Source organism: Alexandromys fortis, unplaced genomic scaffold, assembly GCF_014885135.2.
Source record: "Alexandromys fortis isolate MF-2015 unplaced genomic scaffold, M_Fortis_MF-2015_v1.1 scaffold_40, whole genome shotgun sequence".
In the NCBI taxonomy this organism is placed as follows: domain Eukaryota; kingdom Metazoa; phylum Chordata; class Mammalia; order Rodentia; family Cricetidae; genus Alexandromys; species Alexandromys fortis.
Window position 1 is genome coordinate 7934120 of NW_026067966.1, and position 13310 is coordinate 7947429.

General features: G+C 38.6%; 1 protein-coding gene across 1 annotated transcript; it reads right to left on the reverse strand.

The window, feature by feature from the left end:
* Positions 1–4512: 4512 nt before the first annotated feature.
* Positions 4513–4731, reverse strand: LOC126508858 (protein transport protein Sec61 subunit gamma-like). Its single transcript, XM_050154319.1, has one exon. It carries the CDS (start codon positions 4729–4731, stop codon positions 4525–4527), a length of 207 nt encoding a protein of 68 aa, XP_050010276.1. The 3' UTR covers positions 4513–4524.
* Between the last annotated feature and the right edge of the window lie 8579 nt (positions 4732–13310).

Below are 13310 nucleotides of genomic sequence, written 5' to 3' on the forward strand. Positions count from 1 at the left end.
TCACTAAGACGTGAGTATGTTTTACAGTTTCCTATGGAAACATGCCATTGGGGATGACTGAGGCTTACAGAACTAGTCTAATAATTTTATTTGGCAGAAAAAATGCATTTTGTCCCTGATTGTCCTGGTGCTCCATTATCAACATCTTTGAGCTGACTAGAATACCGTTTCCGAGGATGTTCCTCACATTTTTTTAGTGGTGTGTTTCTTCCTGTCACTCTGCCCCAGTGCTCCCTTAAAACCTCTCTTCACATTGCATTGTCCCATAATAACACTGGAGGCAGAAGGACTTCCCTCTATTTGCAGGACATATAATCAGCACCCCAAAACTTCATTGCATTATCATTTCATCTTCCCTGTGTTATCTTCCCTCTGCCAATCACAGCATTGGACTACATTTCACTAATATCCTGTGTTATCTTATACTTCAACAGAAGCACATCTCTTTCCCTGAAAAAAAAAAGCTGTGAAAATTGTAATTATTCATTTCACAAGAATATCATGCAGATTAATTAGGAGATTCATCACGTTCTGAGAGTGTAGGGCATGTTAACAGTCAGGTGCCATGTGATCGTCTCTGAGGTATTCAAAAGGGCAGGAGGAAGACTGAGAATATCTCGCTGTGGAATATGTATGAGGAGGTGCAAATTCAGCTTGAAAATTCCCAAAGCAATTTTGTTTCTGAACTTCACATAATTGTTTGTTAATTTGAATTTATAGGCACAAGGTTCACAAGGGAGTGGAATGTTCCATGTTCTGCAGACACATGATTATGTATATGGAGGATTTCACAAATGTATTTGGTAGGTGCACATATAATTATATACACAAGCCTCTAAAATTCTTACACACTTGTGTGCTCACACATAGACAGGCAGTATGTATCTAAATGTATTTCCACACAGGCTAAGTGTTAAAGGAGACAAAGAAGGACACTACTTATTCCTGATAGAGGTTGAGAGCCAGGTACTATGGGATGTATTTCTAATTCATGAGTTTGGAAATCCTTTATCTCCTTTCCAGAACAAGTGTTGTTTGTTTAGCTTCAGAATCAAGGGCTGAAGTCAGTGCTTCTTGGTGAGTCAGTGATCAACTGTGAAATATTGGCAGCACAGATGTAGCTGTGTGTGCTTTAATATTTGTTACAGATTTATAATTTGCAACTTAAAATAACATAGTTGAGTTAAAATCCTATTGTCTTTCATAATTGCGTAGTTCATTAAAATATATACAATAAAAAGCTATTACTTAGAAATTGTAGAAAGGATAGGGGCCTAATATATTTTTATTAGATGGTTAAGAGTAAGCATTAAATATGTAATATTTGCAGAATGTGTCAGGGCATTTTTCTATATTCTAGTTTTCTTTCTTTAGAGCTCATTTTCTTGCTAACGCATGTCTCAAAATTATCACTTGTTCTGTCGTTTAGTTTAGGGAAGCAAGTTTACGAAGTCCGTGAGGCTGGTAAAATGCATATATACATTTAATATGCATATTTTATGATTTTTCTCAACATTTCAGCTTATTTTATTTACTTAAAAGTCACATTGATGGAGTCTTTCCAAATAGTTTAGATGACTTTCCATAGAAACAAATGTCGGTTTACGAACACATGTCCATCAATCTCTATGATGATTCATTTTAAAATGTAGTTGTAGGGTAAGGCAAAGCCCATAGGTATCAGTTAGCAGTCACCTGGTAAACACGCAGTTCAACCAATAGAATTGCACAGTTTCTCTAGAAAGGAGCCTCCCACCGATAGGCACCAAATGAACAGTTTCAGAAATGCATGTATATCTGATACATGCAGAATTCTTTTGAACCATTATGTAAAATTTGGAGGACGATTGTGGCCCTCACAATGGCAGTGAACACTGTCCACGCTCCTATGGGGGGCTTGTACATTGTAAGTTTCTGTTCTCTAGTTCTTAATCAGTGAATTTTATCCTCTAGATGCTTTACTTAACTGCTAACAACACGGGTGTGAGTATTATTTATGTTTCCATGCCGTTAAGCTACTTCTCATTTGGTGGTAATATGTATACAATGTGTATGAGCACTGTTACAAACATCAGTAAACACATCTGTATTTTCCACTAGATTAGAAGTTACTGACATTCATAAGCCATGAGAGTTTCATTGGCAACAACTTTCCAAGTAATCCCGATTTCACTGATAGCTAGTAGAGGCAAACACAGGCTTCTTCATTCCGGTTTATTTTTTTATTCTTTCTTTGATTTTTTTGACATTATAATAATATAATATAACTTAATATAATTACATCATTTCCCCCTTCTCTTTCATTCCAAGCCTTACCATATATCCATCATTTCAAATACATGGTCTCATTTTTCATTTATATTTGTGTTATTTATATATGTATGTATATATGCATATGTGCATATATATGTGAGTTCACACACACATATATACATATGTATTTTTAAATTCATAAATACCATCTGCTCGGTGTATATAACATTACTTATATGTATTTTTTCAGTGATGACCATATTTTAGATAACCAATTGATATGCTCTTTCTGGATAAAACAGTTACTCCTGCTCACAGCATTAATTACCCATAGTTCTTCGTATAGGGTTTTCTCCTCATCCCCATCCACTTTGGCTTGCCTATTGCTCTATCCTTGTTCAGCTCATTTAGTCAGTTGGTGAGATTTTTATGAGTGTAGCTTCTGACATTCCGAGGAGACACAATCACACAACAAACTTCCCAGTCTTCTGGTTCTTATATTTGTTCTACCCACTCCTCTTCAGTGTTTTCTGAGCCTTAGATATGATTTTTCAAAAATTTATTCTATTTTTAATTCTTGTGTATATGCGTATGTCTGTATATGCATATGAGTGCATGAGTTCAGGTACCCGAAGAGGCCAGAGGCATTGGATTCCCTTGGACCTGGATTTGTTAACTTTTTTTTTTTTTTTTTTTGGTGCTGGGAACTGAACTTGGGTCCTCAACAACAGCAGTATGTGCTCATAATTGCTGAGCCATCTTCTATCAGTTCTCAGGTAGCATATTATTTTACATCACATTGTGTGGGTGTTGCAGATTTATTGTAAACTATAAAGAGTGAGGAACCCACAGCAGAGTTCAAGGAATTTCAAAAGTCTGCAGAGACATGGCAGCTGATAGAGATGCAAAGAGACTTGCGTGTGGTCATCTTTGAGCGGGGCACATATCTAACCCCACTGGAAGTCTATTGGAGACACCAGTAGGGTCAGAGCTGAGCTTCAGAAGCAAGCTGTGGTGGAGAGGTAAAGGACAGAGCCCTACGCAGCAAATGAACTAGCAAATGAACGAATGTCCGTTCTATAGACAAATGTGCAGATGACAGTCCAAAGTGAATGAAGCGGAGCTGAAGTCCCCGAGAAATCTGGGAGTTCTCTGACTCTTGGTCCATTGGCATACCTACCGTTTGTTTGGGTGACAGTTAATGCGCAAAACAATCCCACACCAGTTAGGATTTAAAGGGATATTTATTTTGGGGGGTAAAATTCACAATACACCAACCGTCAGGAAAGGAGCCTAGTCGCTGGAGCAGGAGCCGGAACCAAGTGCTGGAACCAAGAGAGCAGGTCGAGGCTTGCTGCTCTTTTTTAAAGATAAATAGACCACGCCCCAGTGGGCTGGTATTTCAGCAGCTATTGGCTGAAGGAGCGGAAGGTCACCGGCAGCAACAGTTCAGTAGGCTGTTGAGGCTGCAGTGGTGAGTGTGTCCCTCTTCATGTGGTTTGGGTGAAGAAATTGAACTTTATCCTCAGACTGATTTTTGTGATAAAATTTTAATATATCCATGTGCTTGCTTCAAAGCCCGTTTACTTTGGTAAATTTATTGGGTGACACAGTTTCTTTTCCAAGGAATAAGTTATTTATCAGTCAATAATAGGTGGGTGGTGCGGAACAGATGGCTGTTCCCGTGGCCACCCAGGAGCAGACTAATGCTCTATACCCAAAATGGAATCAATTGCTATTTGAAAAAAATGAGGCTTCAAGGAAAGAAAGAGTATGGAAACTACTATGTTGTGCTCTGTGTCATAACTTAGAGCAAGGTATAGCTTTCTCTCAACACTTGCTATGAAAATTAGTTCAATATGGGTATCATCCTCAGCATTGGGATCCAAGCCAATGTCAAGACGTTCTCTTATGCCATGATTTATAGTCTTAAAATCTGTCAAGGCATGCTAGGGTAGAGTGCGATGGATAAATGGATACACAATGCCAGATGAGTGGAACTGACTGTGGAAATACTAGCTGTAAGGACGCTAGCACATGTGTGGTGAGCATGGATGAGAGGTTTGTAGCAGCAGACAACTGAAGAGATCTTGGAGGTCTTTTTTCTTTTTCTCATGGGAAAATGTTTATTTTGAGATTATTTTAGTTTAGAAATACAAAACCTCTTGGGGAGGGAAAAAGGAAAGGAAAACACAAAGTATACAGGCAATTTTTTACTTCATAAGCTTCTCACACCCTCATTTGCTCCTAGTTCCCGCGAAGAGAAAGCATTCAGCCACCCACAATAATGTTATTAATAGGGATATGGATCCGTTTCACAAAGAAGCCAATGAATCCCATGATAGCAAATCCTATGGCTGTGGCCATGGCAATCTTCTGGAATTCTTTTCTGTCGGGCTTGGTGCATCTTTTAACCAGCCGAATTGAGTCCTTTATGAACTGCCGACTTGGCTCATCAAACTGCATTACCCAATCCATGACTGATTGTGGGACGGCGGCTTGAGGAGGCAAAGACACGTAGCTTCTCTTGGAGGTCTTTATGTTACTCCTGGACCAGTATGCTTTCACTTGTTTGACTGAAACACATCTTCATCCTTTCAATTTGTGGCATCTCTAGCTTTACAAGCAACATAATACAAAACGAAAGACCACAAACCATGGGGCTAACACTGAAGCTTGACAACTTTGTGTTCATAATTCATGTTGTACTTGTTATTTTGCAGTTTTTTTAACCAGTTATATCATTTAAAAACAAAGAGTAAGATATAAAAGTACATCATCTTTTGGTGCATAAAAGGAGGTACATCTGAGAATGATTCTCAACATCAAACTTGAGTCTCCACATGCACAGACATGCACACATAAGCATGTGCATTCCCTACATGTGCTCCCACACATACAAACATACACACATACACACATGTGAAAATTTAAAAAGGAAGATAATAATGATTTCTCTTATATTAACTTCTAAACAAATAAGAATGCTTTAGCAGTGGTTTGTGATCACTGTGAAACTATGTCTTTACTGGAATTGTTAGGGTCATCCTGGAACTTAACAAGTTAGGTTGTGACACAGTCCTCAGTGGACCAATTAAATGGTGAATCGGTAGCCAAAAGAAAAAAGAAAATGAAAAGTATTGAATATGACCAATTTGGGAGGAAGAATAAAGAGACCCAGTGACATCACTCCCCAGGTCTATGTTGAGTCAGGGTGTTAGAGGATAAGAGGAATGCGTAGCTAAGCAGTTCTGGTTAAAGTGTGGTCCTTCCCACCATGAAGCCATGATTGTGTTGCCTCCACTATCTCTCACAAGGTGGCCTGAGAAGCTGCTGGAACTCTGTGAAACATCTTCCTGGGAGACAAGTTACCCTCTACCTGACACTGGCCATCAACCTTTTCTTTCTCTTAGCATCGCTTACTGGAGAAATTTCATATTGCTTCATTAGTGTGAGTGTCAAAGTGAGAGACCCATGTATCCCTGTAAAATATCTCCATTCTTCCCAGAATGGTTACAATTGCTGTGGATCATGAGTCTAAGATGATGCCTTATCAGTATATTCAGCCTCATCCCAAGTTGGTTTCACAGCAGTTTTGTGAGTCAATGAGCTGGACAGAGTCACCTAAGATGTGCTTAGAAGAGGTAAGACTTCCTGAAAGATGCCAGTCAGATAAAGAGCATTCCAGCCACCCCATGACTCCAGGTCTCCTTTAAATGGAGCAAGGAATGCTAGAATGCCATTTTATAATATTAGCTTGTAAAAAATATTTGAATCCCTGAAATTTATTATAGATTCCATGAAGAACAAAGCAGTGCTTCAGTAAATGCTTGTAATGCAATTTAAAAAGACCTAGCTGGTCTCTTGACAAATGAGGCTCTACAACAGACTGAGTGAGACCTTCTTTTATCAATGACATTTAAGATAAAGGGTTTGTACAAAGCTTATTAGATATCAAAAACATAGAACACTGGGGTATGGGCAGACTCACTCTGCCAAAGAATGATGTTTGTGTTTGGATCCTGCAGTCTTTTTTTCCCCATTTCAGGTTAAGTTTTCATTTCTTTTTTGTTGCCCCACAAATCATTAGCCAAGTGGAGAGAATATTGTCTTTAATGTTATAATAGTCAAGTTTAGAATTGTCATTCAAAATAGCAATTAGATCTACTCTCACAGAACACATGTTACAAGAATAACAAATAATTACAAAGTCACAGATGCTAGATTTTAAGTAATTCCATGTTTTAACTCATTCAATCCTAAACCTTCTGCAATGTAGATGCTGGTCATCACCCCAGGAGATTTGAGGTTCACCAAAGTAAAACAACTTGTTCAGATTCACATAGCAAGTACTGGGATATGGATTTAGGCTGTTGCTCAGGTCTGCCAGTTCAATTCCCTTTCTCTTCAGAATAAATGAAAGAAAGCATTTATTACAGTAATTACTTAATAGAGATGTGGCTCGGTGGTTGATTGCATGCTTTACATGCATAAGAGCCGGAATTCAAGCTCAATCATTGCATGTGCATGCACATTCAACTACACATATAACACACACACACACAAATATTACTGAGTATCATAAACACTTGACCCTCATATTAAATTCTTAACTTCTAGACATTCAAATTTTCTTCCTTGCCATAACGTCTTAGGCTGCGCAGTTAAAAGGCCACATTGCATAGACACTCCAGGAGGTAAATTTTAGCAGATGTTAGAGGAAAGTCTGGCAAAGCCACTTTGTGAGTTGCAGCAGACAGTTGCCTAGTGTGCTTTGTGACCACTAGTTCCTCCCCACTGCCTTTTTCCCGGAAGCTATAGTTGCCTCCACAAAACGCTTGGCACCACTGTACCTGTGGGCATCACTTTTTGGGTATATGATTGTGTAGCACATGGGTCAGCAGCTGAGTCACACTGATGTTGATTCTTAACCTGGTCTTGTGCATAGCCCCTTCCAGCTCTCTGAAGATTAGTCAACAGAAAGGAAGGTTCCATCTCATTTCCAGCCTATTTTCTGTCTTGCAGTCAGAGCATATAATGTCTTCAGTGATTGGGTCTTATCGTCTAGCACTGCTGAGAAGCAAACCTCAGTAAGTGTTGTCTTTATTGTTCTGGGAACCTGAGAAGCTTCCCTGAGAAAAAAACTCAGTGAGGACAACCCTCTCATCAACTCACACACTCAACCACCCAGTCACCCCTGACACAGATATTTCTGTTTAATAACCTATGTTTTCTGAGGTTGTTTGAATAAATACAATAGAATAAACTAAAAAATAGGAGGTGTTATTCCAAATATACAAAGAAATTAGAATTAAAATGCAATAAAGGCAGATTAAAGCATATAAAGTATCTCATTTTAAAAATGTAACACAACATACAAAGGTGGATGAAAATACCATTCAAAGTTTCTTCTAGATAAGGGAGAAGCTTGAGGTTCAGAAAACCATGCGATACACCTGTAAAAAAAAATCACATGCTTTTGAACAATTTTTCACTACTCTGAAAGTATTACTAAGCCTTTTAATACTATGTAATTATTTCAGGGCATAAGCTAGCCATGCGGGCGGCCGGCTGCCAGGAACGCAGCCCTGCCGCTCCTATCTCAACAAATTTCAATCAAACTCAAGATTGTCATTCAGTACGAATTAGCATGGTCCCTTGATTAGTATAACATTCAAATGCTTCTTCACTGATGGATAACTAGCTACCAAATGCTATCTTTTCTGCCCTTTCTGTTGTAGCCTCATCAGCTCTACAGGAATCCTGAACATCTAGTGCGAGGGGCGAGTCCTAGTTGGTTGTGGTCAGGTCCCTGAGGGGAAGGAAGAAGTAGGCTAGGGAAGGATGACACAGGCATGAGGTCGAGGGAATCTTGAAGTCTGACTAACAGCAGGTGCTTCTTTATTTATACAGAATTTAGTAAGCAGGGGTAGATTTGTGTTGTCCCAAAACATAGATTGTATCATTTTTTTTTTCAGACATGGGTTTTAACTTTTTCTCTTGTACATCTGGGGTTTAAGTAAGTTTAGTTATCTTTTTTTTCTCGCTTTTATTGAGCAATATATATTTCTCCATTCCCCTCCCTTTCTCTCCCCCCTTCTACCCTCTCCCATGGTCCCCATGCTCTCAATTTACTCAAAAGATCTTGTCCTTTTCTACTTCCCATGTAGATTAGATCCATGTATGTCTCTCTTAGGGTCCTCATTGTTGTCTAGGTTCTCTGGGATTGTGAATTGTAGGCTGGTTTTCTTTGCTTTATGTCTACAAGACAGTTATGAGTGAGTACATATATTTATCTTTTTAGGTCTGAGTTACCTCACTCAATATGGTATTTTTTAGATCCATCCATTTTGTCCATAAATTATAGTTATCTCATATAACCATTTTTACTCATCAAACCCATAACCAAATTTTTAAGAATCTAGAAGCATATAACAGCTCATTCTCAGGATGCCTGCTTTTGTTGCTTGAAGGACACTAGACAGAAATAAAAATCTCCAAGCCAGTCCAGGCAGATTGCCATGTCTTGAGTAGGGTAATCTTATCTTTTTTTAAAACTTTAAAACTATTTATTTATTTATTTATTTATTTATTTATTTATCATGTATACAGTGTTCTGTCTACATGTATGCCTACAGGCCAAAAGAGGGCACCAGATCTCATTACAGATGGTTATGAGACACCATATGTTTGCTGGGAGTTGAACTCAGGATCTTTGGAAGAACAGCCAGTAGTGCTCTTAACTGCTGAGCCATCTTTCCAGCAGACTACCAAGACTAATGACCAGACTACCCAAGAACAATCTTCAGATCAAGGCTGCTGCAGTTATTATTCTGGTGTTGACATAATATAATATTTTGTTTAATATCTTTATAGAATTTATTTATATATTAAATCCTAGCATTCTTTTATTCCTTGGTCATAAGATATGACAGCAGTTATGCATGTCCTAATTTTTTAACAAAGCGTGGTCCTGACACTTGATATTTTTATCATTTTTCCACAACATTGCTTACCCATCAATATAAGTCCCTGTGTGTAGGACAGAGGTAACCAGCTCATCTAACTTGATGCTGTAAATACCACATAATCACTTGAGCTGTATATTAGGAAGAGTCTTGCAATTTAATCTGTGGACAACTCCTCTAGCCCACCAAATCATATTAACCTTTTCAGTTTATTTTGTTTTGATTATCTTGTTCCTGAACAAAATATTTTAAGAATATCTCATAGCCCCATAAAGAGACTTCTGGCTTCTTTATGTGTGTTACAATCTCCACAGCTTTTAAGGAAGACTTTCAAGTAGATAAGGAAACCTCCCTAAAAGCAGGAGGGATAGTAAGTTCAGTACTTTCCTGGGGAAGCTTAGAAGCAATACTCCTGAGAGAAGGCACATATGATTCACACGAGGCTTTCCATCAATCTAATATCCCCAAATTATACAAATATTGAAAGTCCCCTAAGTACGCAACACAAGGGGATCAATACTAAAAGTGGCAGGGTGGCCATCATGTGGTTCAGCTGTTCTGGATCTTCATCAAGCAGCTATGCTAGCTTTATGACTTTTACTATTCCCATCAAATATGACTATACCAATGTAGCACTAGGGATGGAACATGGCACAGGAGACCAGAAGGGCATCAGGACCTGTGTCAGAATTCACACGGTGCTCATTGTGGTTGGCCCATTCTGTGCCTAGCTAGCTGTCAGTTCTGTTGCCTATCAACCTCACCTTAAAATTGGGGCTGAGATATTCCTTCTCAGCTTTACGTTTCAACATGGACATTGAGTTTGAAACTATCCTGGCTACAAGTCCTTTACACAAACAAACAAAGCCGTCAGATATTTATTTTCATGTGTCTTCCCTAACATTATTCTGAGCCAACCCAGTGTTCTATAACAAAAGCACAATTTACTAAAAGCAAAAGTAGGGCTGGCGGTGTGGCTCAGCAGGTAAAGGTGATGTCTAAGGAGCTTCAACAACCGCATTCATTCCTCTGGACCTGCATGGCACAAGAGAGGACTTTTCTGACTGGCACGTATGACGGTGCAAGCACACAACACACACACAACACACTAAATGTATCACGCACAAACACTAAACACATAAATTCATAAAATGTAACAAATTTAGGGGATCAAAGCTTTTTACTTGCAGATGAAGAGAGTTCTGACTCATTACCTTGGCAATACTCCAAATAAAATTGTTTATCACACTTAAAAGTTTAAGAATTGGCATCAAAGTCCTTAAGCTTTTCAACTAAGAAGAGCAGCTGTTTTGTGTTGCTTGCTGATGCAGACCTACAGGTGTTGATAATATCCCAGGTGGAAGAGAGGCAAAGCCATAGTTCATGAAACTTGGAGAGTTAGTCAGTTGCCTGGACAGATGGCCATGTCCCTCAGTGCTGAGAAGGCAGAAGGCTTTAACTCAGAAAGTAGTAATGGGCTCATTCCAAATGAGAAAATGGACACCAAAACCCGTGTACATAACATAACCATGGTCACAACCTAGCAACTCACAAAATGAGCAAAGTGTGTATTGGGTTTCTTGAAGATCATTTGTTTCTTGCTTCGTAAATAGATTTTATTGGGTTTGAGTTAGGAAGGAAGGAGTCGGAATGTTCATTTCTAGTGTACATTTTTGCCTATATTTTAAATGTAAACTTTGGGTGCGTGGGGGATTGACACATGTAGCTACTTGGGGAACTCATTCCCAATCCAGTGTATAATATGTTCAATATGTCCTCAAGCTACCCTTTTCTCACCCAGTGTTCTTGCAACCACTAAAGCTGAAGGTTAGTTGTATGTGAGTTTTGCTTATTCTAATTTCATTATCAATGGGATTGACAATAATTACATTTTGGTGATTGTCTCATTCTCTATACATAATTTGTGTGATATTGACCCATAATATACTTAACTTATTGTTAATATATAGGGTTCAACTTGTACTTACCTGATCTTGGTCAGAGGCTAGGAAACAGCAAAATAGTGTATGAATGCAACCCACATAATTGTTAATGGAAGCTAGAATTTGTTCTATGTGTAAAATAACACCACTGAGAGAAATGCTGCTAATGATACTTGTTTACAAACCCTGGTGTAAATATATTTCATAGTTTTGGTTTTCAATGTAATATGTTTTCTTGGACATAATGAACAGTTGCTGTAGTATAGAGATCCCATTTTCCCTTCAGCCCAAGTCTCATTAAGTTCACTTCTTAGATAACCAGGTGCAATGAACAAAACTAAGACATCAAGGTGGGTGTAATTCTACTAAGCTATAGGTGAACTATAGATGAAATAGTGGTTGCGAGCTGTGCACCATGTTCAGAATTCCCTTGCTCTCACATCAATGCCCTCCCCGCACTTTGCTTTGGCTCCAGCCTTTAGCCTAGAGTACCACTGGTGCTTAACACGGTAAAATTAATCCTAGTCCCTTGGTTAGGGTGGTGCCTTCTAGGCTTCACCACCAAGCCACTGATTTTTGCTATTCTAAGCTGCATTCAATATCAGTGACCTGCTAAGTCCAGCCCACTTTCAGAGAACTGAAATTTTAAGTTCTACTTTCTGGATTGAAGAGTAGCAAAATCTTGTGGTCATCTGTTAAAACCACCTAGCAAGTAAGACATGTTTTGAGCGTGTGCAAATAATTTGTTGCCTTGAGGTTTCTTTCATGAATTTTTACATTCATTAGAGAATCCTCTAAGGTCTTCCATCTTTGATCCCTTTTGCAAGATATAAGCTATGACTCTATATATCAATTGCTTTTTAAATTTATTCAGCCAAGCATTTATTTATAACAGTGTGGACATACGGGTATTCAGTTTATTCTTTGACTGTGATTAATTTTATCCCACTCACTAGATATTTAGCATTATTTTGTTTGTTCCCATACCATTGTGACATCTCCCATATGCGTGTGTGTGAAGATGGGTGTGGGGGGGTAAGTGTTGTATGTGTTTACACGTTTCATGAAGATCAGAGGTTGATGTCACATATTTCCCTAATTGCTCTCATTTTAGTTTTTGAGACACAGTTTCCATTGAATGTGGACTTCTCTAATTAGGCCAGATTTAGGCCAGAGAGGTCACAGGCCACCCCCTACTGCTGCCTTTCCAGCACTGAGTGCAGCCATGTGCTATGTACCAGCTTTTCCTGCAGATGCTAGAAGTTGAATTCAGATCCTTCTGTTAACTTTCCTGCCTAAGCCAGTGGTCCTCTGCTCTCACATCTTCCAATTTTTAAAGCATAAATATTTTGGATGGTCCATGTTCATATTTTATTTTCCAAGTTCCTACTCCAGAATTTCTTGCAAGCCTTGGATCTTTTCATAGGAGAACAAAGCTAAGAAATGAGGGTCTGAGGCATAGGTATCTCCTCATGCTGCCCTGTTGAGGCATATGTACATCTTTACTCACCTATATACAAAGATGAGTCTGGTGTAGGAAGTTCTTCTATATATGTGTTGTTTTTATTGATTAACGAATAAAGCTGTTTTAGCCAGTGGCTTATCAGAATAAAGCTAGGTGGGAAAACTAAACTGAACGCTGGGAGAAAGAAGGCAGAGTCAGGGAGATGCCTTGAAGCAGAGGAGACAGATGTGCAGGAACCTTGCCAGTAAGCTACAGCTATGTGGCGATACACAGATGACTAGAAATGGGTTAATTTAAGATGTAAGAGTCCAGAACAGGCACCAGAGCTACAGAGAGAGCCTGTCTCATAAAACCAAAGGGGAAAAATAGAGGTAAGAGTTAGCCAGAAATATGCTTAATCTATTGGCCAAACAGTATTGCAAATAATATAGTTTCTGCATGTTTATTGTGGAATCAGGTGGGACATAAACCTCCACCAACATAGGTCTATTTATATTTATGTGTTAATATGTAAGTACAGGCAAAAAACATGCAAACAGCATATTTATTGTTACATGTGAAATTAACCTAATTTATATAGTTATTTGCAACTCTGATTTCACACTAACAAATCCCTTTTGCACATTTGAAACTGTGAAGAACCTTACACTTTGAATTTACAAGGCATTTATTTATACTTGC